Source organism: Uloborus diversus, chromosome 2 (assembly GCF_026930045.1).
Source record: "Uloborus diversus isolate 005 chromosome 2, Udiv.v.3.1, whole genome shotgun sequence".
In the NCBI taxonomy this organism is placed as follows: Eukaryota; Metazoa; Arthropoda; class Arachnida; order Araneae; family Uloboridae; genus Uloborus; species Uloborus diversus.
The window spans coordinates 11,802,751-11,830,424 of NC_072732.1; the positions used below are offsets into that span (position 1 = coordinate 11,802,751).

At 33.7% G+C, this 27,674-nt stretch overlaps 1 protein-coding gene across 1 annotated transcript in view; it reads left to right on the forward strand.

Moving 5' to 3' along the window:
- The first annotated feature begins 1,462 nt into the window (after nucleotides 1–1,462).
- Nucleotides 1,463–27,674, forward strand: part of LOC129217732 (eukaryotic translation initiation factor 4E type 3-B-like) — a 36,203-nt gene continuing 9,991 nt past the window's right edge. The window contains exons 1-5 of the mRNA XM_054852068.1: nucleotides 1,463–1,662; nucleotides 6,113–6,185; nucleotides 14,278–14,433; nucleotides 14,520–14,586; nucleotides 20,910–21,062. Coding sequence (XP_054708043.1) covers nucleotides 1,562–1,662; nucleotides 6,113–6,185; nucleotides 14,278–14,433; nucleotides 14,520–14,586; nucleotides 20,910–21,062 — 550 coding nt within the window. The 5' untranslated portion in view covers nucleotides 1,463–1,561. The remainder of the gene's footprint in view (nucleotides 1,663–6,112; nucleotides 6,186–14,277; nucleotides 14,434–14,519; nucleotides 14,587–20,909; nucleotides 21,063–27,674) is intronic.

Here is a 27,674-nt window from a genome sequence, read left to right on the forward strand (position 1 = left end):
AAAAACGATTTGTTTGATTGTGGTTCGGATTACAGGAATTCTAAAGCATGTGTCCATTAAATCTCCTTTGAAACCTTAATTGAAATTAACTACACTCAATTGCATATGATATTATTATGAGTTATTAACATTATTATTCAATACGTAACTCAAAAACAATCGAATATAAATATGGGAGGGTCAGCAAATCCAAACGGAAAAAAAAAACACACACACACACACACACACATATGCACAACAAGAAACGCCTAATAGAAATACAAAAAATGATGTTGTATGATCTTAGACGCAAAAGTCGAAATAAATTTAAACAAAGCAACTTCTTCCGAGATAAATTCATAAATTATTCGCCAACAAAAGTATCCCAGGTCCTAACTCATAGGGTGTCAAGATTCGCACATTCCACATGCCCTTATAGTTCGGATATCCCGTGCCTAATATGATTTCGTTCAAATCGTTTCCTAATAAAATAGATAAAACTATTCAGCTACATTCAGCTGATATGCATTTAATTGTATTAAAAGATTCAACGAGGATAGTAGAGACGAAATCAGAATTCAGGTAACATACCGGCTAAACAATTTTAATAGAAGACACTACTGAAAGAAAATAATAAAGGACTGACCTCATTCTAAAGATTTCTAAGAACTGCACTCTCTACATCATAATTTTAAGAATTAAAAAAATAAAAATTATAAATATTTAGATATACAACGGAAATAAAAATTCCGACTTGTAGGGTTGATTGATTGGTTGATTGATTGAGTGAAGAAAATCTAAGAGAGTATCAGATTTGAGCATAAACAACGAGTCAATCAAAATTTTGTAAAATTCAATAATTTCCACAAAATTAGAATGAAATTAATAAATAAAAAGAGATTGAGACATCTGAAATACAAATATTGCGCCTACTGACAGGCACTGATGAGTTTGGCCCGTGAATAGACGATAAGCTGTCGTCGTCTGAAACGTAACAATAAAGATGAATGATCGAAATTTCTTTTAGCAGCAAGCAAAATTACTATAACACAGCTACGAGGTCTGCATATAATTGCAGACTGCAATCGGTCAGCGTTATTTGCGGAAGAATACATTTTTGATCTCATAGTTCACTAGTTTGAGATTCAAAAGAGGGAATGATTGGTCCTTTCCCCATTTGAGTCATTTGAGTACCCCAATGAAGTGTTATAATTTATAATTAAGATAGTTTCAATACAATCATGAGTTGCATATGGTTTTTCAGACTACCAAATAAAGAAATAACTGTTAAAAATACAGAAACCAGAAATTTCTTTTTTATTTATTCCAGCTTCTATATTTAGCTCAGTGGCCTAGGCGTCACGCAATTTAGCCACGCCTATTTTGTTCTCTACAGGTTTTGATTCGTCACTGATGAATGATTGAATTGTTGTCATGCCGCGATGACACTAGTGAGAGAATGACTCTCATTCGTAAACGAAAAGATTGCGAAATTACTGAAAAAAAAAGAAAAAAATCACTTGCAATAATCAGCTGCTTCAATGTTTGATGTTGTAGTTGATTGTGCTTGAGAATCAGTGCAATGGAAATTCAAACGGATATGAATGTGACAGAACTGATTGAACAAAATAAAAATGAGGCTGCTGTTCCTCTCAATACCTGTTGGACTTTTTGGATTGATAAGTTAGCATAATTTTTAAATGTTCTATTATTTGCCTCATCTTTTCTTGATTCAAGATTTGAATGTTTCAGCCCTCGACTTAATGTAAACATTGTTTGCTTTGTGAAGATCGGAAATATTGATTACTAATGTTTTCTTCTGTCCGGTAACTGGATGTCAAATCTTTACATCATCTTCAGTGACTGTGTAATATTATATAATAGCTAAAGCCCCCTCGACACTTTTTTTTTTTTAATAGTGAGCATTTGCCTGAGGAGCTCTATTTAGTGTTACGAACACTTAATACAAGTTACATCGTTTCTTAAAGGTATTTTCCCCTTATTTTACGATTTTGAAGTCTTCAATTTTGAATTGACTAATTCTCGTTTGAATTGTTATTGACAAAAGTTGACATGAAATGAATTGGAACAGGAGCATTTAGTTCAAAATCAATTCATGTAAGCAGGACCCAGCTAAAGCTAAGTGGGGCCTGGCAGGATCGTCTATATTTTTGTGAGGTTTAAAATTTTCGGTTGGAAATTCCTAAATACCTCAATGGTAATTGATAAAATATGAACAGACACACACTACTACCTCTATCCAAAGAGAAACAACATTAGGCATCATTAAAAAAAGTTTCAATGCGTTTTCCAAATCTGCCATAGGACGATTCTCGAAAAAAATGACCTGCGCGTAAACCTGTTTTTAATTTTTTCCAGCTAACCAAAGTCTTCAAAAAATAATGCTGCTGGGGAATAAAACATGCGTTGATATGCTTTCAAAGCATAACAGTTAATCCCATAAATACTAATAAAATTAAATACTTAGCGTTATGCACGGGACATTTTTTGGAGAATTGCCCCTAACTGTTTGACAAAATTTGCCAAATAAGAAATTTTTTGGAGGTCGCCTCTGGACCCATCTCCGTGGGATCATTTCTCTGAATTTGTCATGTAAAGCTTTAAGTTTCAATAAACTATTTTGGGAAAAATGTTTATCCATCTATTTTTTATTGCCTTTTTGTGGGGGTTACATATTAATCCCAATATGGGGTACATTGGACCGGTCTCAATTATTTTAATGCTATTATTATTTTTAATTTTATTTTACGCTCGACAAATAGCACCTATGGTCCTACAAATCCTATAATAAAATCAGATGGTACTGTTATATTGAACCAATTTTATTCCAGAAAGTGTTATTTCAGTAGTTCTGCATAATTTTCAAGAAACTGGAATTTTATTTTATTTTTTAATTGTTTTCATCAAGACTGCCAGAAAAAAATTGAACTTTTTTCTTAAAGTAAGTTTTTTTAGCTCGTAATAATTGGCATTTTTTTCATTTTTTGTGAAAAAGAGAAAAATTATGACATCACTTTTTCAGATCAAGAAGGTGGGGTAGGTTGATCCACTCTTTTTGGAGCACGTTGGACCCATCCAACCTACCCTACACAATTTAAAAACTTTTTTTTTCTCTTAAATCTCAATAATTATAACAATATTCTATGATTTTTCTTTTGATTTAAAAAAAATAATGGTGAATGCTTATTGCTGTTTTTAAATAAAGATTATTTATCAAAAAATCAATTTAATATGTTATATTGATCTTTAAACTTAATATGGAACTGATGTGATATACCCCACCCTTGGCGACTTTTTCCTGTTGGCGCCAAGAAAGCGTCGCCAAGAAAACGATGTATGACGACATATGTCATACATCGTTCTTAGCGATGCTTTTTTAGTGCCAACAGGAAAAAATCAGATAAAAAAACATGATCAAAGCACTTCAGAACACAATATATATAAAAACAACATAAAAGCACAACAAAAAACATCACGAATATATGCTTCACAAATGTACAGGGCCAGAGTTTTTTGTAAACATATTAAAATACCATGAAATAAATTATTGTATTAATTACAAGTCGAAATTAATGCATTAATTTTTTTTTCATCATTTCTCCGGGATACGAGCCCTTGGTCTCATAGTACTTTCGTAATGAGACCTCGGCTCGCCAGCCCTGCCTCGGTCTCATCACGAAAGTACTATGAGACCTCTGGCTCGCCAGTTATCCCTCCGACTGTTAATATACATTACAGTCGGAGTATGGTCACAGTTATGTATATTTTCATGGAGACACCCAAGGGTGGCTCCTTCCGTTCAGTGTACAATAATGACACAGTTTTAAGTGTGAAATATGCACCATTATTGTGCAGATTTATCAATAAAATTCAGCATTTTTAAGAGTAGGACTGAGCAACAAATACATTAAGAAGACAATCATTAAAAGAACTTAAAACAACAATAAACATCGCGATATATGTAACAAAGATATCAAAAAATAACTATCTAAGAACACAATACTTAAAAGTAAGTGCACTTACCTCTTTTTTAAATTCTTTTCCATCCACTCCCGCATCAGGCCGTGCACATATGTCCCGCTCAACTTAAAAATACTTCAAATTAAAATCCCCCTAAGAGCGGAACATATGTGCACCTACCTCCACGGACACACGTGCGAAAAGAATTAGTTCACATCTGTACTTCCCAGGTATATTCTGCAGGGTTACTAGGGCTACTGGAAAAAGTTTTATCGCCAACGTTGGCGATTTTCGAAATGAGCTAAAAATTCTATCCTCGCCAAGGGGGGGGGGGGGTATATCACATATGTACCCTTAATATTTTTCACTCTACACACAGCACTGAGAATAAGGTAGTTGCAAAGTTTAATAGCATTTATCACTAAAAATGATAGGTAACAAAGTTGTTTGAGTTATGTGGACCAACGTACCCCACCCGTGGGGCAGGTTGGTCCAATTTACTAGGTTCCGTTAAAAAATTAATATAAAAAAGTTTATCAATTCAACACTTCCAAAAAAATCTGTGGGGTTGCAAGAAGTGTTTAGTGAAACTTATTGTAGAAAATCCAACTATCGTTTAATTTTTTGATGATATAAAAAATGATAGTAAAAAGGCGGACCTACGTGCCCCACCTCCCCTTAATTATTTGAATGAAATTGTTTATCGGAAAATATTAATGAAAACTTTAATGCAATGTGTACAGATGACCTCAGCTTTAGATAACAAAAAATGTGTGGATGTTGTTTATATTGATTTTCAAAAAGCTTTTGACAAGGTACCGCATGTTGCTCTTCTCAGCAAGTTAGCTGACATAGGAATAGGAGGAAAAACTTTACTTTGGGTTAGAAATTGGCTCACTGGTAGGAAGCAAAGAGTAGTTGTGAGAGGAAATCATTCTAATTGGAGTGATGTTTTAAGTGGGGTTCCTCAGGGATCAGTTTTAGGGCCTCTTTTGTTTATTATATTTATGAATGACATCAATGAAAATATTTCTGGAAGCATGAATTGTTTTGCTGACGATGTAAAAGTTATGGGGATTGTCGAAAATGAAGAACAAGTAAATCAGCTGCAAGAGGATTTAGATCATATTACTAAGTGGGCAGATAAATGGGGTATGGCAGTTAATGTAGGGAAATGTCAAGTGCTACTCTTAGGTCATGGAAATAAGCGTATGAGATATCGTTTACAGGGTTCAGTCATAAATCAGGCAGAAAATGTTATGGATCTGGGTGTGTTTATAAATCAGGACTTCAAGTTTAGTCAACAGTGCAGTATTGCTAGTAACAAAGCCAACAAAATGCTTGGGTTCATCAATAGATCTATTTCAAACAAATCTAAGAAAGTTCTTCTGACTTTATATAGGAGTTTAGTAAGACCTCATTTGGAGTATGCTGTTCAGTTTTGGTCGCCTTATCTGAAGAAAGATATTTTTGTATTGGAAAGGGTTCAAAGAAGGGTAACTAAATTAGTAAGGGGACTCTCAGATTTAGATTATGATACCAGACTTAATAGGCTTAACATGTATAACCTGGAGCAAAGGAGAGTCAGAGGGGACATGATTCAGTTATTTAAATTTATCAAAATGAAAGATGTAAATGGATTAAATTTTTGCGGGGAAAGCAGGACAAGGGGTCATTGTTTTAAGCTATTTAAATCTCAGGCTAACTTGGAAATCAGGAAAAACTACTACTTTAGCAGGGTCGTGGGCACTTGGAATAGCTTACCGGAAGAAGCGGTAATGAGCAAGGGAGTGGATAGCTTTAAGAGGGCCATTGATCTTCATTGGGGACTAATTAATTGACTAGGACCAGCCTAGCTGGGCCCAGAGCCTGTTGCTGGTCGTCACATTTGTATTTGTATATGTGTCATTTAATGTTGGAAAGCCACATTTTTATAAAATTGTCTACATTTTGAAAAGTTACAATTTCTGGGAACCAAACTTGTTTTGTGATTAAGGTTACAATTTTTTATTCAAAAGTGTTTTAAACTTTATATGGCTAATTTCAATTGTTGATTTGTAAACACTTTTTTTTTTTTTTTCAATTTCAACAAAATTGCAAAATGAATTTTGTTTTAACATTAAGGTCTTATGTGTATTTCTTTCCGGGATAGAACAGAGAGAGGAATTTCTGCTGCTCAATATGAAGCTAGTCTACAAAAAGTGTATACTGTTTCAACTGTACAGGTAAATTAATTAACAAACATTCAGTAACTTCTTTTATTTTCACAATTGTTCTGGATTAGCTTTGTAGTGAAGTGCAAAATTGTAAGAATTTTTTTATCACCAGTGACCAGTAGTAGTAATTGCATCAGTGGCCACTTTTTTATATAAATTAGTACCAGTGCTAAACAATGTATTTTTAATACTTGGTAAGCACAAATGATTGAAATTTCAAATAGTCATATTTTCAAAACTACTGCACATATTGCAATAAGTGATACATGAATTTGAATAGAAATGTACAGTGATCTCTCACTTATACGCAACCAAACGGGACAACGGAATTTTCACGCACAAGTGAAATTCGCGTATAAGTGAAAAACCCAAAAATTAGCTTAAATGCAATAAGTTAACATCAGTTATAGTAATACTAATAGTAATACTACTAATACTAATGAATAAATTCGCACATAACTTCCATTTATACATTGTGATTTAATAAAAAAGTCAAGTTTGAAGTTGTACGTTTTGTCATTTTTTATGCACTGTTTAGTACGTAAGCGAATTCCCCAAAACCTAAAAAAAATGTCGCGTGATCAGTGCTATAGTCTACGAGGATGCAAAAGATTTTCGATAGGCTATGTCAACGCTTACCGCTTGAGCACGATTTTTAGTGACGTCAACCTTCTTGTATGTAACCTGTTCTCCCCTCTAGAAGTCAATCACAAGACTAATTCCACCCCCTATTGCACACTTGTGGAAAAAAAAAAACACGTTCTTTGGAGAATTCGAACAATGGAATAACGTCGTGTGAATGTATTTCAAGAGAAAGAACAAGAAGGGTACAAATCTTCCGATAAGCAAAGTGCGAATTAGGCGATTTAATTAAAATTGAAAAAAATTTATCGCGCATAAGTGAAAAGTGCATTTTAGGTTTCGCGTATAAATGAACAAGAGTTAACATTGTTTTCCTATATCGCTGGCTGGGCCCATGAGAAAAACGCGCATAAGTGAAAAACGCGTATAATAGAGGTCACGTATAAGCGAGAGATCACTGTACAAAGTTCTTATTCCAATAAAGTTCAATTAAACACACAAATGTGTAATTCGTGGGCACATTGTACAAAATGTTCCACTATAAATGCTCATTCTTGGAGCCCTTTGTTGCATGTTATCACCTAAACTGTTATCCAGTTTGGGAACTGATGTGATATACCCCACCCTTGGCGATTTTTTCCTGTTGGCGCCAAGAAAGCGTCGCCAAGAAAACGATGTATGACGACATATGTCATACATCGTTCTTAGCGATGCTTTTTTAGCTCCAACAGGAAAAAATCAGATAAGAAAACATGATCAAAGCACTTCAGAACACAATATATATAAAAACAACATAAAAGCACAACAAAAAACATCACAAATATATGCTTCAAAAATGTACAGGGCAGGGGTTTTTTGTAAACATATTAAAATACAATGAAATAAATTATTGTATTAATTACAAGTCGAAATATATCCCTCGGACTGTTAATATACATTACAGTCGGAGTATGATCACAGTTATGTGTACTACAAGAACTCCTCAAGGATTTGTAAAAACAAAGAATTTTGGAAGTGAGAGGTTTTTTTTGAATTCTAAAATAAAGAACTTACCTTTTTATATGGTATAAATATTCACACTCAGTCTAAAACAATACATCATATGACAATGGCACGTTACAGATACACACCACGTTGGAGTTAACTTTTAATTAACCTTCAAGTTTGAAGAAACTGGCATTTTCTAATGTTTTTACTTCAAAACACAACTACTGAATTTAAACTAACACAAAATAAGCATTCCTGTAAGGTATATTGCACGAAACAACATCACCCTAAGAGCGGAACATATGTGCACCTACCTCCACGGACACACGTGCGAAAAGAATTAGTTCACATCTGTACTTCCCAGGTATATTCTGCAGGGTTACTAGGGCTATCGGAAAAAGTTTTATCGCCAACGTTGGCGATTTTCGAAATGAGCTAAAAATTCTATCCTCGCCAGGGGGGGGGGGGGGTATATCACATCTGTACCCCAGTTTGTTCCACACATTTCGCAGTATCACAAAGTAAATGGTTGAGAATGCTGCAAAAATGCATTCCTGTAGTTCAGGTCAGATAGTATTTTTACTTGGCTGCATATTAGATCTGCTGGGACAAAAAGATCACACATTGAGCATTTGTAACATAGTATATTTCTCTCTAAATTCATGTACAGTCGATTCACGCTACAATGAGATTTGACTTAACACAAAGCAGCTATAACATGAATTTTATGCCAGTAATGTTTAGACCTAATGCGAATTTCTCAGCCTCAGCACAAAAAATTTTGGGAAGAGAATCACGGTGTGTAAGTTTCGGCTTTGTTGTTGGCTAAAAATATTTTTTACGGGAATGGACCTTCATCCCTTTAGCATCATTGACAGCAGGAGTTCTCATACCAGACTAGTTTGAACATTGCTTTGTTAGTGTACACAAATCACTATTCCTTATTTTTTTTTTTTTTTCAATCTAAATACAAAAGTTGGTAAAATATAAGAGCACTTAAGAGCGCTGTTTCATCAACAGTTTGTGAAAATATAAAGTAAAAAGAGAAAGTTTCTGACAGTTAAAGAAAAGCTAAAGATTTTTGATGAGCTTCAACAACTAAAAAATGCAGTGAAGGTAGCATGACAATTAGGTATAAGTGAATCTTCCATATACTTCCCCCCTCCCTCCAGAGTCGAGAAATTTTTAAGAGTTGCCCTCCTATAATTAATTTTTTAATTGAGCCACTGGATGCAGTATGAAGTCCTTGCCCGACCTCGAAAAAAATGAGAAGATCAGGGCACTTTTGCACCTCCCCCCCCCTCAAAAAATGAAATTGCAAAAAAAAGTGGGGGTGAAGGGGAGCTAATCACGTCATTACTTAAGCATGCACTTTCCGCACTAGCGCAGCCAGAAATTCCTTCTGGAGGAGGTTTTTTGGTCACAACGTTCTTTACATGTGCATTAACTATTGTATTAGGACCCCTTTTTACTTCCTTTTACAAAAAAGGAAGTATTGTATTCGCGAAAAAAATTCACTCAATATTAGGCCTTAACTTCCATTTTGCTCACCCCCGAATTAATGTTGAGTTTTTTTTTTCAACCCGACCACACGCGGATAAGTGCCTAAGAATGTATAAGCACCCGAAATATCCATTTTGACATTCCCCGAGTTAATTACAACGACATTTCTCGTGACGTCCGTATGTGCGTATGTATGTCGCATAACTCGAGAACGGTATGTCCTAGAAAGTTGAAATTTGGTATGTAGACTCCTAGTGGGGTCTAGTTGTTCACCTCCCCTTTTGGTTGCAGTCAGGTGTTTTTAAAGGGGTCTTTTTCCCCCTTTTGGGGGTAAATCATTGTTAATTTCAATGTAAACTCAAGTGGTGTTATAATTTGGTGATACACTTGGCGATATATCGCCAGTCTTTTGGTCGCCAAGTTGGCGACATATTTGGCTGATATTTTTTTAAAAATCTATTTTAATTTGGCCATTGTTGGGGATTTAGAGAGTAAACTACTGAATCATATGTCTGTATGTAATGTGTGTATTGTATGTATGGATGTATGTCGCATAACTCAAGAACGGTAAGTCCTAGAAAGTTGAAATTTGGTATGTATACTCCTAGTGGGGTCTCGTTGTGCACCTCCCTTTTTGGTTGCATTCGAATGTTCCAAAGGGGGTCTTTTACACTTTTTTGGGGGGAAATCAATGTTAGTTTCAATGCAAACCCAAGGGTGTTATAATTTATGCAAACACTTGGGAATATATCGCCAAGCTTTTTGTCGCCAACTTGGCGACAAATTTGGCCATTTTTTTTATTTTTAATCTGGCTTCCATTTGGCCATTGTTGGTGATATTTAAAGAGCTAACTATTGAATGACATTAAAATTGCCAATAATGGGGAAATAACTTTATGTTGGTGTAAAAGGAAGTGATGTGATGCACACATCGGCTCGTTTTTATGGGGTTTTTTGTCAAAGACTGTTTATAACTACCCCCCCCCCCATTGCCTACAACAGCGTTTCTTAATTTGGGGGATAAGTGGAACCCTTTTGAGTTTCGTCTTTTTTTGTGGAACCCCTGTTTTTCCCTCAATAGCATAGTTTGCATGCAACGCTTTAGGAATGTTTTATCTTTACTAATAATAAAGCTGAAAGTCTCTCTATCCGGAGGATGTCTGGATGTCTGGATGTCTGTAGGATATCTGTAGGATGTCTGTAGGATGCCTGTGACGCGCATAGCGCCTAGACCGTTCGGCCGATTTTCATGAAATTTGGCACAAAGTTAGTATGTAGCATGGGGGCGCATGCACCACGAAGCGATTTTTCGAATATTCGATTTTGTTCTTTTTCTTTTCCAATTTTAAGAACAAAACTATCATAAGATGAACGAATAAATTACGAAATTATCATAACGTGGAACCGTAACATGGGCACGAGCTAATTGGCGAGATACAAAATTATCATAACGTGGAACCGTAACGTGGGCACAAGCCAATTGGCGAGAAAATTCACTACACATCATTTGTAAATATACAGGCGAAGCCGTGCAGGTACCACTAGTTTTCAAACAAACAGCTTTTTTTTTATCTACTATTGATATTTTCTAAGCCATTCATTCCGGAAATATTTATTAACCCGTTCGCACCCAGCGTCACGCGGACGCTACGCAACGATTCCTCTCCTATCAGCGCAGCGTCACTTATCCGCTACGTGCTCTGATCGACGCTGTAGTCCCAGCGTCACGTATATGCTTTCTCGAAATGGAACGATTGAATTGAATATTTAAATGATACTAGATGGCGCTAAATGGCTATAACTTTGATCATATTCGAGTCACATGGTATTTGACCTTCATGTACACGCTTTAGTTTCTTATTTGGGCCTCTCAATGGGATAGATTTTTTTTTAATGTAAACAACAGTGAATCACTACTCTGCGCATATGATTTATGAGGTCTCAATTGCTCTTGCTTATATCTTTGCTTCTCTTTTTTTTACGAGTAATTGAAGGAGATATACATCTAGCTGAATAAATTATGGGGGAGGGAAGGAAGGTTAAAATATTTTCGCGTATGTGTTCCAGACTTTTGGGATTCCCCGTTCAATGAGAGTAGAGGAATGAGTTCAAGAGGCCTGAAGTTTATGATTATTTTTGAATCCTTTCTGATATTGTTCTTCTGTATTTATTCTTTTTCATTTGGGGATGGGAAACTGCAATAAAAATGATTAGCGAAGTGAGTGAAAGGGAATGTTTTCGAGTGAATTATGAAGCAGTTTTGAAACTTGTCGCGTGGGAAATATAACTAGATTAAATTCGTTGACCTAAGTTGTTTTAATCAAAATTACATAAGGAACATATTTTTTTGCTACATTTCTTTTTCTTTGATTCCACACTCACGATGTCAAACTCTAACTTTGTTTTTGTGCACATATCATTTAATTTTGTGCACATGGTTAAAGTTTTAGTATTCTACTTATTTCGTTCCTTCTAATAATGTAATAGTCTTTATATTAGTAATTAGTAATCAGTAGTACATTGTTTAAACAAAATTAAAATTTCAAGCCATTATTTTGAGATGCTGATTTTATATGAATATTTTTGTTCAGTTAGGCTTAACTGCTGTAAATGCGCGGGCCGATGGCGGCGTTCCATTTCAGAACGTTCGGTCCCGTAGCTGCGCTTCGTTTTCCGAGCGCTGGTCCTCAAGGGGTTAAACACTTCACTCAAACCTTGTTTTTATAAATGACGAACTTGAACATTTAGAAATAAAAAAAGTTTCATGGAACCTTTGAATGGTGTCCTTGGAATTTAAGAAACGCTTTCTTACAACATTGCAAGAACAGAAAGATCACATTTGTGTAGCATTACAAAAAGTTGACAGTGAAACACATCAAAATATATGTTAGATGTGTGTCACATTACTCAAGGTGTACACGCGAACATTTGTGAGTGAAAAGAAACTGGAACAAAATATCTTTATTTTTATGTTTCATTTATAATAGTGCTAAGTGTAATAGTTTATGAAATATAATTTTTCAAAATCCAGATATTCCTTTGTGCGAACCCTGTGTTTATTTTATGTAAATCCAATAAGATGCTTGGGTTTATCAATAGATCTATTTCAAATAAATCTAAAGAAGTTCTTCTGCCCTTATATAGAAGTTTGGCAAGACCCCATTTGGAGTATGCTGTTCAGTTTTGGTCTCCTTATCTTAAGAAAGACATTAATGTATTGGAAAGGGTTCAAAGGCGGGCTACAAGGCTAATAAGTGGACTTTCCCACTTAGATTATGATTGCAGGCTTAGAAGGCTAAAAATGTACAGTCTTGAGCAAAGAAGAGACCGAGGGGACATGATTCAGCTGTTTAAATTTATTAAAACGAAAGATGTTACGGGGCTTAAGTTTAGCACTGAAAACAGGACAAGGGGTCATTGTTTTAAGCTATTTAAATCTCAGGCTAACATGGATATTAGGAAAAATTATTATTTTAGCAGGGTAGTGGAACCTTGGAACAGCTTACCGGAAGAGGTGGTAACGAGCAAAGGAGTAGACAGTTTTAAGAGGGCCATTGATCTTCACTGGGGATTGTAAATTGACTAGGACCAGTCTAGCTGGGTCCAGAGCCTGTTGCTGGTCGTCACTTTTGTATTTGTATTTGTAAATACTTAATACAGTCGGACCTCCATATATCGAAGTAGCAAATTGCCCGGAATAAATTCAATACCGTAAAATCCCGAAAGTAAGTTTTAAATTTCGCGCTACTTTTTAAGCAACGCATTTCCAAAATGTCGTCGTGTTGAAGATTGTTCATTTTCATAAGTCAGAACAAAAACGCTCCTTCTAAAATAAATAAAAAGCAGTACAGTCAAATAAATTTCTGCTGTAATACTGTCAACAAAAAAAAAACAGGCGCCCTTGCATCAAAAGGAGTCTAAACATTTTGAAAGGAATAAACCGTGGAGACCATTTTTTTCCTTTTTGTTCAAATCATTCTGTTTTCTTTCTTTTTTTTAGAAAAGAAAACCTGCACATGGGGGCGGGGGGGGGGGAGAACTAAACCTCTGTAATTGCTTTTCAAGTAAAGCAGAAAATGTTATCCTTTTTTTTAGAGGGAGTGGAAAATGACGATGATCAGATTTTTTTTCAGGTGAAAAGGGGGGGGGGGGTATATTCAGGATTTTAAAATAATTTCACTTTCCACAAAAAAAAGGGGGGCTATAATCGATAGGGGCGTTACTTTCGGGATTTTACGGTATATAGAAATTTCGATATATAGAAACAATCTGTTTTTATCATAAAAAATCTCCTAAAATATTAAAATTAAAGCTAATTTTCGTGTATGAAACCCAATTTTTAATTTTTACGAGCATCGGATTAAAAAGTTAAGAATTAAAAAATTAACAGAAATTACACTTTTGCGCCTTCACACATCTTCATTCTTCGGCAATTCAACTTGATCCGCAACATTAGGGTATTTTCGTTTTGACAATGTAATCGAGAGAAAAGTAAAAAACCAATCTACTTAAACTGAATGATTTTTACTGAAGCTAAAAAGACTGAAAATGACAATCAACAGACAAAAGCGATAACTTGAAACTGATTTTACAGTGTTACTGGTTAGAACTAAGACTTGAAATGAACTTGACGGAATTTAAGAACTCCAGAACGGAACAACAACCTATCCACACACCCCTCAACTCCAGATTCCTTATGAGTTTCGTAGCAACCTTTAGTGAACATAATTTCCTCCCCTAACCTTCATTTTTCATGAGACAAACAGTCTAAAGTGGGAAAAAAATTTACGAATGTCTCGAGAGAAATTTCGATACATAGAGATTTTTTCGATATATAGAAACAATTTTTCTATGTAATGAACATGGAAACGTGCTGGAATTTCGATATATAGAAAAATTTCGATATGTGGAAGTTCGATATATGGAGGTCCTACTGTATTAACAATTCTTGCTAAAGAGGCACCTTTCTCTTGGTTTTAATGATTTAAATTCTTTGTTCTAAACTACTTTCTTTGTGCATATCCCATAGACATTTTGGAGTGTTTACAACAACATACCTGATGTGAGAGAACTTCAAAAGAAATACAGTTATCATCTTATGAGAGGCGAGAGACGACCCGTGTGGGAAGATGAAGCAAATTCTCATGGTGGTTCATGGCATTTCAAAGTGAATAAGCACGACACAGTGAGAAGAATTAAGTTTTCTTGACAATTCAAGTTTTACAGTACAAAACTTGCCAAATCTTTTAATATGTTATATTTTATTCTCAGCCGAAGGTGTGGAAGGAATTATTATTAGCTGCAATAGGAGAGCAGTTTGCTAAACATCTTGATGAAGGTTGGTAACATTTTGAATGTTTTTGGAACAAACAACTTTATTTTCCTCAAACCAGTAGTTGGGGCTCCGTGAGGTTCTTCATTTAGGTTCAAAAGTAGTTTTTAAGAAATATTCATGATCACCAAAACACAGGGTTCGTATGCTCCTTCAAAACCCCTCCAACACCCCTTCATTTATTAAAAAAATTTTGAAGGGCCCTTCAAACTCCTTCATTTTGGTTTTAACTCCTTCAAAACTCCTTCTTTTTTTGTTCAAGACTACATCATCTTCCTCTATAACAGAAAATACTTCGATTGACAACTAACTTCGTCACTAAGGCGATTTTAATGTAGTAATTTCAGACCCCAAAGAATTCCTATTTTTCCTACTTTTTCCTATTTTTAGAGCCCTCTCCTTATTTTCCTACTTTTTCCTTTTTTTTTTTCCTACTTGTTCTTTCTTTAGTATAGCACTTCTAATTGTGCATTGATTCTTTTTTTTACGATGTGGCAACGATAATTTTCTGCATGTTTCAATTTTGAAAAGCAAAAAAAAAAAAAAAACAAGCAGATCCTGAAGTTTTCATTGACTGACTATAGTAATTTTTGGAAGGAACCCCGCGGCGTCTTCGTGTTTATAAGTTATATTTTTGTAAGTGACTTTTTTACCATTGCTGTGTTTATGATTGACTTTTGTTTTTATTGCCCCGACTTCAGTCCTACTGTTTTAACGAAACAATAAAGAAATGGTTACTGACACATTCTGATGCAATTATATATTACTTACCCGTCAATTAGAAACTTTAATTAAAGTAAACTGCCGACTGTTCAAAAAGTGCGGGAAAAGCCGAATTTCCTATTCACCAATTTTTCGTATAGATGATTACAAGGGAAATGGAGCTTTATTTGAACTGAAAGACAATGTAAAACCTTAAAAAGAATGTAAGGAAGCAAAAAATGAAAAACCTGTACACTGTACATATTTTCTTGATGTTAGTACAAAACAAAAGCCACATATAACAGAAATTCGCAAAAACGGAACACTTCAAAAATAATCGCAGAAACTAACTTTTTTCATACATAAATATGATTATTGTTCATTCTAAATAGGAAACATGATTATAAAATTTATAAAATTTCAGTTTCTTTCCTTGCAAAAAGTGTATTTGCAAAAAAAAAAACCTCTGCAAAACCTAGATTGGCAAAACGTTCCCGATTTTTGGAGAAAAATCGGAAACCAATTTAAATGCGAGATTCCGTTTTTATTTCTTCACATTTTTAAAAGTTGGGGGGGGGGGGGGATAGAGCCACAAGCAAATATGTACTGTATTTCTTTTCTTTTTAATGGGTATTTTCTAATCTGATATATCATCAGTATCGAGGAGTTGCTCCCCCCACCCACACTCTCAATTTCGTGAACAGTTTTGTTGTATGGTGATGATTGAGTAAAAATGTTATGTTTACCATGCATGGATTTTTCATTTTTTTCCTTGACGAAAATTTTGGAAGAAGGTAAAAAATCATCAAACCAGTAAAACGATATTCGTTTTTATTGCTTTATTAAAATTAAAAATGGCCCGTCATTTTGATTTTTCCCCCGCGGATGGCTAGTGAAGGATGTATACTGAACGCAAATTTTGTCGGAAAACAACAAAAACCGCACAAACTTGTATAGTTAAGCATTAATTTTCTAAAGCCAGGGAGGGGAGAAATTGATCCCACTGACCCCCATTAATGACGTTCCTAAAACAAAAAATTTTCTTGAATGCTACAAACATATAACATAATACAAACCCTTTAGTATACTTATTTTGTTATTTATTTAGTTTAATTATTTTATTATAAATTTTATGTCCCATATTTAAGAACAAATTTGTTTTAGTTCTGCATTTTCAGTCTTTTTTCTTTTGTTTTTCAAATTCAAATATCTGCACGTCTGTTTATGCAAGAATGCATGTCAGCTGCTGATTATTTTAAACTAAAACTAAATTAATATTTACTTTTCTTTTTGTATCGCAGTTTATGACAAGAGGAGCTGAAGTGTTAGTATTTCAAATGATAAATGGATGCTCTCAAAGGAATGTTTTCGTTTTTGACAAAACAAATCTTTAACAAAAATGGTTTTTTTGCACCAAAATATGAGTTTTATTATTATTATTGTTATTATGATTTTTTTTTCGATTGCTATATCGCATTTTATTCTTTTACACTTAAAATTTTTATTACTTTATTGTTGAAAGGTGTTTCTTTGTTTAAATTTTATTTTCATGTTTTTGTATTTAGTATCTTTGTTTCCACCAGTTTATTTTTCATACTGATGATTGTCAGCTTGTTTCTTTCGTTTTGTTTTTACGACTCGGTCTTTCATTAAATCCCTTTAATACTTCAAAAGTACTAATAGTTTATTTTTGGGACAGTTTTGAATCAAAAATACTGTTAGTTTATTTTACATTAGAAGTTTACGCTAAATTTGTTTCCTCTTGACGTGCGTTCAGTCCTATCTCTTCCTATTTTTTCCTACTTTTTTAAGTGATTTTTTTCCTACTTTTTCAATTTTTGATTCCTTATTTCCTACTTTTTCCCCAAAAAAAAAACCACTTTGGGGTCTGTAATTTCGTGCATTTATTTTTTTCGATTTACAAATTGATCATAGTTAATTCATAAAAATTGAAGGTAAAATTTTTATTAGAAGACTAAGACATTTCATATGTGAAGTAAAACATGCTTAAATGGTACTTGGCTATTTTTTCAAGTTTTATGATTATTGTTTTTTTCCTCCACCACACTCTCAGCAGTGAAAGTCAAGTTGTCTTATTATTTAAATATTTAAAACTACATAAGTAAATGTACTACATTAAGTGATTGCTTTAAAAAAACAATTGTTTAGTTAATTGCAGTTATGATATTGTAAAAAGGGTCATCCACAAGTGATGTCATGCTTTGAGGAGGAGACGGGCTCATGAAATTGTGACAAGGGGAAGAGAGAGGGTGACAAAAAGTGACATCACACAGTTATTGTAACAATATGTTTGTAAAAAATGTGACGTGACAAGAGGAGACGTTTGGGGTGAAGTGTGACACTTTGATAAAGGGTGCTGATGGTCAAATATATTGAAAAAAAGTGTGACATCATTTAATGACACTCCATTAGTACTCCTTCAAAATCTCATTTTACTCCTTCAAAACTCCTCCAAAACTCCTTCATTTTATTTCTGAAACTGAGTACAAACTCTGAAACATGCACCTATGAAAATCACAATTGCAAATTGGTGTTTTCCACAGAAAAAAAAGTGATTGCTTTTGAAAAAAATACTAAGCTATCAGTTCTGGCGCAATGCTGCCTGTGAAGAGCTGCCTTAAAAGAAGTCGCTTGTGGAGACCTTCTAGAAAAACTTAATATTGACCTAAAAATATTTTTCTTGCTTTAGGGTCATTCCATACAGATTCAACGGGTGAGTTCGCTCGACCATTTCTAATTTTTTTGAAACTCATATCCCAAAATGATGCATATGAATGATGTTTAAAACCACTTTTATTTTTTCTCTAACCTTAACCCTTGATTTTTTAGCGGTCATCAAAAGTGATTTTCGCAGTCAAAAATGGGACTTTTAGACCTTTTCATTTTGGCCAAAATCTATTTGAATTACATTTATGGCAGTTAATTTTACGCTTTGATGTTAAAGTGCATAAGATGATAGTCTCACATGCTGAGTTACGTGAGTGTAACTTAATAATTAAAATAATGGCAACAGGTTAAAGTTCAAGGTCAAATGTAAAATTTTTGCTCATTTCAAAGGGTCATAACTCGCTTAGGGGACGGAAACGCAAAATGAATTATGGCAAAAACTAATCACTGGAGTCACACTAATGAGAAAATATAGCTGTAATTGTGTGTTTGTTTACCCTTTACAAATTACAGCCCCTCAAAGATCAGAAAATTGAGAAAAATGACATTTTTAGACCCCTGTAAACTAAAAGGGGATGGAATTAAAAATGAAATTTCTTGGCCAATTGAATATTCCATTCAAGTACTATACATTTTATATATATTGTTTTGTGTATTTGGTTTGTAAAAAAGATACAGGTCTTTGAAATTGAGCAATTTCGATAGTTAATTTACGCAATAAAACAGAAATAAAAGGTGTGAAAACTTCATTGCACTTTCTTAAATGGCCCACATAATATATTATACTGAAAAAACATATTTTAAGTATAAAAAAACTATTTTAATTTGATAACTTAGAAATATTTGGACATGAATGAGTAGTCCATACTTGATTGACAGCTTAAGTAGTTAATTTATAGACTGAATGACCCTTTAGTGAATTTTTGTCAGTGATTTTGTATGAATTATATGTGTGACATCAGTTGTCATAGTTTATTTTGCTTCTAAATAGCTATTAATGATTTTTTATTCTTCGTATGTATTTTCTATGTTTTACATTATCAAAAAAAAAAATGCTTTCTGTAAAAGGAAGTTCTTCATTGTGTTATTTTAACTAAGAGTCATTAAATTAGATGGGTTTTCATTTTTCAGTGCATTTCTATTGATGTTTAATTCTCTTTATGCGCACCACTTTTTTTTTTTTTTTACCGAAACTAAGGCGATACGGGGGTTTCAATTTTTTTTAAAGTAATTTTCAATGAATTTCTTTGAAATTTTCAGCATATTTACATGATACTAACACTAACTCAAATATAAAATTTCATTGAATTATTTTGAAATTTAATTTTTTTTTTAAATTCAAATTTAGATTTTATAACGCTTTTGTCATATTACTCCTTGCAAACGAAAATTCATCAGATTTATAAAATACTAGCAAAATATGATACGTAAAACAACCGAAATTAGGACGTTGGAATTACTTTTTCAAAATTTTGTCTTAAAGATAAATAATGAGAAGAAAAGCCGAAAACTAGACGTTTTCGATAAAATATGTTCGTATTTCTATAAAATGTAGCAAATATACTCCACAAATCTAATCAAACAGAGAAATCTTTCACAACAAAATGTTAACAAACCGCTTAAATACTTGGCATAAAATTTTCAGCAAATTGAAATAATAATTCGTTTGCAAGGAGCAGTTTGAATTTTGTAATTATGTCGAAAATTAGGTTTTGAGGAAATCAACATTTTCTGTTTTATTGCCAATTTCATTATTGAATAAACAAATTAGTTTTAAATACAAATTCACCACAAATAAGGTCATTTAAAATGGTATTAGTATTAAAAATGTAAATATTATATGCTTTTTTTTTACTCATGCATTTTTATGTGCATTTTTTAGTAAAAAAAGGGGGCGTGGCTCTTACAAAAAAGTGTCGCCAGTTTTCCACCGATTCAGTTCTTTTTCTTTTTAAACGGTTCAGCTAAAGGTCTAATTTTTAGAAATATAATGAATGAAAAAAACGTTTGTTTGATCAATTTTTACTCATCTGAAATCCCCTTATCGCCTTAAGCAAGTGAAATTCCACAAAATGGGTGTTAATTTTTTCAAAAAACATTAATTTTCTTGTAAAACACAATCACAAACAAGCCCTGCTATATCTACTGTCGGAGTTCATCTTAAAATTTTTAGTAATCAACCTCAGTAAATTATTTTGCAAAACACTAAGCTTGTACTTCTGCTGCTATCTGTTTCTAAATGAAGTTTTATTATTTTTGTAACCGATCTAGGGGGGGGGGGGAGATTATTATTTTATTAAAGGGTTCAAAGAAAAGCTACTAGATAAAGGAACTTTTAGATTTAAATTCCGATACCAGGCTTAAAAGGCTTAATTTGTATAGCCTGGAGCAGTGGAGATGTTCAGTTGTTTAAAATTATTAAAATGAAGATGTTAATGGGTCCAATTTTTGCATCGAAAGCAGGACAATAGGTCATTGTTTTAGCTATTCAAATCTCATGTTATGCTGGAAATTAGGAAAAATTACTACTTTAGTAGAGTTGTAGGCACTTGGAACAGCTTACCAGAAGAGGCTGTAATGAGCAAGGCGGTAGATACCTTTAAGAAGGCCATTGATCTACATTGAGGGTTGATCAATTGATTAGGAACAGCTCAGTTGAGCCCAGCGCCTGTTTCTGGTCATGAAATTTCTATTGTGTAATAACTCTGAAAAAGGGCCAGTTTCTCTAGCCCTCTCTGTGGGTATACCATTTAATTCTGCATTTCACATACACTTGAATTTCTCAAAACACATTTTAATCTTTACATTTCTCATCAAGATGAAGCATATAAAAATTTTCTTTATTTCTCGTTAAATTTTTTAACTCGTGTTAGTTCTTTTAATTGCTTTAGAGAGGAAAATGTATTTGCAAGTTTAAAACATGATACATTATGTTGCAGGTGACGAAGTCTGTGGTGTGAGTGTGACTGTTCGAGAGAAAGATGACATCATACTGCTGTGGAATAGTAATGCATCAACTAAACCTAATGGTATCCATAAAAAAGTGTATGAATTACTACCAAATGTAAAATATATTGCTGAATTTTATAGAGGTAAGTTATTTAGATTTAAATATTAGAAGAAAAAAATTAGATGGGGCAAACTTAACCTCGCAGCATTATGAAGGCTAGGGATATCCCAATCATAGCATTATGGTACTGCCAGGGATAGGTTTTCTCCAACTATAAAAATTTCACTTGCTCAAGATGCAAAAATACATGTGAGGGAAGATCAGCTCTGCAAAAAAGCAAACGTTGAAAAAAAAAAAAAAAAAAAACAGACCATCGCTGTCAGTTTTAATTAAAGAGAGAGAAAAAAACAGCCTTTTTGAAAAAAAAAAGTCTTTTGATCTTTTTTAATCATATGCCTTACTATTTACATGTAACACCTGTGCATATTAATTTCTATTACTTGTGTTATTTTGTGCGAAACAACTCAAATTCTTTCTGTGGAATTGTTTTTAATAGATATGGAGTATGCTGTTCAGTTTTGGTCTCCTTATCTTAAGAAAGACATTAACGTATTGGAAAGGGTTCAAAGGTGGGCTACAAGGCTTAAAAATGGACTTTCTCACTTAGACTATGATTCCAGGCTTAGAAGGCTAAAAATGTACAGTCTTGAGCAAAGAAGAGACCGAGGGGACATGATTCAGTTGTTTAAATTTATTAAAATGAAAGATGTTACGGGGCTAAAGTTTAGCACTGAAAACAGGACGAGGGGTCATTGTTTTAAGCTATTTAAATCTCAGGCTAACATGGATATTAGGAAAAATTATTATTATAGCAGGGTAGTGGAACCTTGGGACAGTTTACCGGAAGAGGTGGTAATGAGCAAGGGAGTAGATAGTTTTATGAGGGCCATTGATCTTCACTGGGGATTGTAAATTGACTAGGACCAGTCTAGCTGGGCCCAGAGCCTGTTGCTGGTCGTCACTTTTGTATTTGTGTTTGTATATTGAACCCATTTTGTAAAACACTTCATTCAAAGATGAAACGAAGAAAATAGCATCTAAAATATCTGAAATCTGCATCATAATCTATTGAATCCACAAGAATAAACTTGTTCTTGACGGTTGTAACAAACCCCTTTTTGCTACATTAGAAACCCTACCATATTCACTTGGTTCAAATGTGATTTTTCTCATTGATAAAGGCAGAGTTTCTCCAAGTTTGGATGAAATAAAGTTCTTTCAGTACCATATCCAGGAAAAGATAGGATGAAAAGACATTTAACAAAAGCTTTAGTCAGAGGTCTTTTCATCTCTAAACTCACTTCTTTTACATAGTAAAAGGGGTTCCTTGTTACCCTGAAACATGCAACTCCTGTTTCCTGCAAATTTGTACACTTTAATTTTGCATTATTATCTTTTACTTTTCGGCACAAAAATATTTGTTTATTATTTATTTTTCGGTTTGAGTGTGCTCAGTATTTACTATCGCTTTTCAAATCGCTTTCAAGTTATTCAAACTTTTTGTCTCATCATTGTTAACTAATCACTAACAATTTGCTTATTTTATTACTTATGAAGTAACAATCTTGACATTTCTTTTGTAATGATTTTGGTCAAAATGTTACATAAAAATCTCTTATATAATTAAAAACTGAGCGTATCTATGTATCTATGTATGTCCAACTTCTTCTCCCGAACGACAGTGAACTGACCATCGAACCAGGTATCGATGGATTCGTCATCTTCCCGTCTTCATGTTCGTTATTTAACATAATCCTCCGATAATAATTAGCGAAGATATGAATAAAAAACTATTAATTATGAAGCTTGGATTTCAACATAAAATCCCTATTTTTCGAAGGCTTTCCTCCATTCAACTTATTATTCAGTGCTTCATCTCAACTTTCCGCAACAACGCTTTTATGAAAATGCATAGCGGGGGTGAAGAAAATCATCGAGATGAAAGATCTGTTGCCACTTTTTTTTCTCGAATATGAACAGGTAAAATTCTTGTTTTTGTTTTGAGGCTTTTCCTGTAATCACAGGGGAATTAAAATGTTTACTTTTTGGGGGTTTTTTGCAATCTGCCTCAAAATTTTGCTGACTTTTTTTTTTGGTTCAAGCCTGAGTGTTGAACTTGCATCACTTGACATAACTTTTATTTTCGGGGTGGACCGTACATAGCCGGGCGACGCAGCTAGTATCATAAGATATTTTGTTATTTTTATAAGGTGTAGTAGGGGACTAGTTAGGGGTAGGGTTAAGGTTTTTTTTTTTTAATCGGGGTTACTTTTGAACCGTTGTTCAATGACAATCCAAATTAAAAATTACGTTGCTGTTCTAGTTCACTAAAAAACCTAATTCACTTGGTGTTAGAACTTAGAAATTACTGTTGTATATTTGATAGTTTTATTATAAATTTCAATCATGATGTATGCAGGCCGAGGAGTCAGTCACCTTTCTCACCTTTAGTCACCTTTTGAAAATTTGGTTACTTTTAGTCACCTTTTGCAACTTTTGTCACCTTTCTTGAAATGCGTCTTAGGATTTTTTTTTAAATAATTAAATCTTTGAAAAGTATCTGAGTGATAGCTTTAACAGTGAAATTAATTAAAAAATAGCCTTAAATATGCCCCTCCCCCTCACCTTGTTGTTTAAGAAAAATAGCTATGCTACCGGGAAATCAGGGAATTTTTTTTATCGCTTGCAATTGCACCCTATGAGCAGAACCAGTCTTTTTATCCCTTCTACAGATGGACTTGCTCCTTATTTTCGGGAATGTATGTTAAAGGAAGCATGTTTATCCTATTATACTTTGAGCTTTGATGAAACTACCAATGTCAAAGACAAAAAAGAACTGAAACGAAGAATAAAATATTGGTCTGAAAGCCAATGTTGCATCACAACAAGGCATCTCAAAACTTTCTTCTTGGGCAAGGCAGTTGGTGAAATTTCGATTGAGAAGCTACGTGAAGCACTTACCGAGAGTAATTATCCATGAATAAACGTCTCATGCTTTCCTTTGGATGGTCCTTATGTTAATAAAAAGGTTTTTAGGTTGTTTGACACTATTATCCTTGAGACACGAGAAAAAAGCCTAATAAATATTGGTACTTGCAGTATTCATACAATGCATAATGCGTATGTCAAAGCATTGCAATATTTAGGTCAAGAAGCATCTTAGTACTTAAAGCTGTTTTGATGGTTGGCCTTCCCGTTAGGAGGACTTCGAAGAAGTGCAAGCTCAACTAAATGCACCTCATCGCAAGTTCCTGAAACACACAACTACCCATTGGCTTACCCTTGGACCTGCAGCAAACAGACTACTGGAACAGTGGGATGCTCTTCAGTATTATTTTTTTAAACATGTGCCTTTAAAAAAGAATTCAGCTATGCAATGCAGGTCATATAAAGCTGTTGCAAATGTTTTAAAAAGACCTTCTATAAAAGCTGAGCTGCATTTTATCTTTTCATCTGCTGATTTGTTTATGCAGTTCACGAAACGCTTTCAATGCCAAGCACCTATGATACATAAATTGTACCAAGAAATAGAGACCATTGTTCAGAGTTTTATGGCTCGGGTTATAAAAGCCTCTGTCATAAAGTAAGTTGATTTTTTAAACGTAGACACGGATGAACTGTTTGCAGTTGGTAACAGACTACCTCTTGAAGATGTCGTTGTTAGTGGAGAGGTGACAGATGAACTGTTAAAACTGAAAGAAAATGAAAAGGTTATGTTTTTCAGAGCTGATAAAAAGGATTGTGTGACTGCATGCAAGTATGTAATAGAAAAAAGTTGCATATCAAATGGGTTACTGAAAAGTTTTAAATTTTTGGATCCAAAAGAGAGAAGTAAATCTAGAAGCTGTAAGGATTTGATAAAGGTTGCCAAAATCATGCCTTTTAATGTCCCACTCGATAAGTTGCAAGATGAATGGAAGCTTTTGCAGCTGGAAAAAGATGATGAAGCATCCGAAAACAAAACCATTGATATCTACTGGCAGCAGCACATTTCAAAAAAGGACTCAACTTCCAATGATCTAATGTTTCTAAGGTGATAAAAGCTTCACTTGCATTTTCACATGGTAATGCTGACATTGAAAGACTATTTTCTATTTCAAATCACCTTTTTGGTGAAAATAAGACAGCAAGGACTGAAAGATTTTTAAACAGCATACTATATAGTTAAAGACGCTGTAAAAGAATATCCTCATTTGCTTTCTTTACCAATTGGTCCAGAAATAATTAAATGTGCACAACAAGCACACGTAAATTACACAACATACATGGATGAATGTAAAAGGAAAAAGGATTTGAAATTGAAACAGAAGCGAAAAGAAGAGCAAAAAAGAAATGATTGTGAAGAATAAACTAAGAAAATGGCAAAAATTAAAACATATATTAAAAGTGAAACTGTAGAAATCTTTACAAAAAGCATATAGGGCTATTTTGGTAAAAGTCGGTAAAAAGGGATAATCCTTTTCTGTTTTTTGAGTTCTTAACAAATTGCTTTTGGTCACCTTTTAGTTACTTTTTTGTCACCTTTTAGTCACCTTTGTTTTCAAATTTGTCACCTTTCTCACTTTTTTCAAAGGCCATCAGCAGTCCTCGGCCTGTGTATGCATAATTTTTGAAATAAATTGGAATACACTGGTTTTACAAGTTATGGTCACACTCATTTATTTATGGTCATACTAAATATTTAATCATCGTGCTAGCTGAATTCAATTATTTTCAGGAAATGTACAAAAAAAATATCGAACAATAATGAAACACTTATTTTTAATTCGATACAATCAAATTTAAAGTATCTTGACTTTCTAATTCAGCCAACAAATGATAATAAAATGGATAGCTAACAAATTGTTTCAGAAAGGTTTGTCTGAATAAAAACAACAAAAATAAATAAAACAAATAGAACTATTCTGCAGCTCATTTTTTATTTATTGTTTGCCACATTTAGCTTACGTTTTAGCATGTATCCAAAATAAAAATTTTGACTAAGAATGGACAAAAAATTAGTTTTTGTCATATGTGCCCATAACTAAAATACATACCTTTAATTGACTGGTTATGGGCACATTAGCTTGAAGGGATTTTTAAATATCCTATTTAATCACAAAAACAGGCTTATTTGGTAGAAAAAAAAAGCTAAGGAATGAGTATGTACCAATAAAACTGATCTGATAAAAATTTTAAAAACATCAGCATAATGTATCACATTGTTGGAAAAAAACTTATGTTTGGAAAAGTGTGTGGGGGTGTGCTTGAAAGGTGCTGTTTTGAGAATCTGCTGATGGGAATCCTGGAATATCGATTACAAAGTTAGTACTGACGATACAAGACAAACCTACCTGTTACTAAGGTGGCAATAAGAAATGACCAGAAAATTTTGCTGAACCTAGACAAGTTACAGAACTTACCATGCTCCTGTAATCTTACTTTTTTAATGTCGGAATACAACTTTCGAGCTGAACTGAATGGCCTCCCCACTGTAGTTATGCCTGTTTCTACTGCAATTGAGTTTTCAACCCAGGTTTGCCTTATGTAGCATATTTAACCAAAATTTCATCTTTTTATTATTATTATTTAACACTTGGACGACTAGAACGACCAGATAAAAGCGGCATTTCAGCATATTATTTGGGGGGTCGAGTTTCTTAAATACGAATTGCCTCAGTGTAGAACAAAACACATATTGGCTAACAGCAAGTATTATCATGATATGGGGGGAGATTGCATACTTAAAGAGCCCCCCAGAAAAGATATTTGTTGATGTGAGGGGGGTTTTTTTTCCAGTATTTTTAAAGAGTATCTGTGAAAGCATACGATGCATTGAGTAGGTGAAACATGTTTCTAGCAGAAGAAAGTGATGAACACTCATTAAATAGACACACTTATTTATAAGCATGAGTGTAACATTGAAAGTAAAATACCAAGTCATTTTATTGTGAAAATCATACCGCCACACCACTGCACGGGCCTCTAACCATCGTTACGCTGAGCACACAAGAACGAGATATTTAGCCTATATCGGGAAATTACGTCGTTAAAAATAACCGTTGGTTAAAATTAACCATAATTCTTCATCAGTTTTTTTCTGTTCTGAAAAGGCCGGTAAAGACTTGATGAATTTCTAATAATTTAAAAAACGGAAAACGCTTACTCAAGTGTTGAAATGTGTCAAGTTTCATCAACCATTACAGAGAACCAGCAAGATTGTTTTTCTTTAACATTGATTGGCAATTTGCTGAAATTGAAGTTGCTCATTTTTTTTTGTCATTCCTCTCAAAAAATTTGGGGGGTGGGACCGCCCCCTCTTGACCCCCCCTATTTGCCGCCCCTGCGACCAGAAATGGTCGATGTAACAGTTCCCTTTCAGAAGCTGCAAATCTTGTTAGAAATGTATACAGTCAAGAAAAGCATTTTATGTTAGTTCTAACATGAGTTATAACTATACTATCTATCTTGGAACATTTTGCAAAAGCAAATAGAAAATAAAATTTCAATCATATTTTGTGCAATATGAAATTAAGTGAAATGAGCCAAGCACTGCGACCAGAGGTCTATTATTTTGTATATGCTCTTTTCAAATCCAATTGGTGAAATGTGACTTACATTGTGGGAAAATAAAAAAAGAAAAATTCTAAAACTCTGTTCAAGCGAATATTTCTGTGAAAAAGGTGAAGGTCACACACTTAAAATCACAAATCTT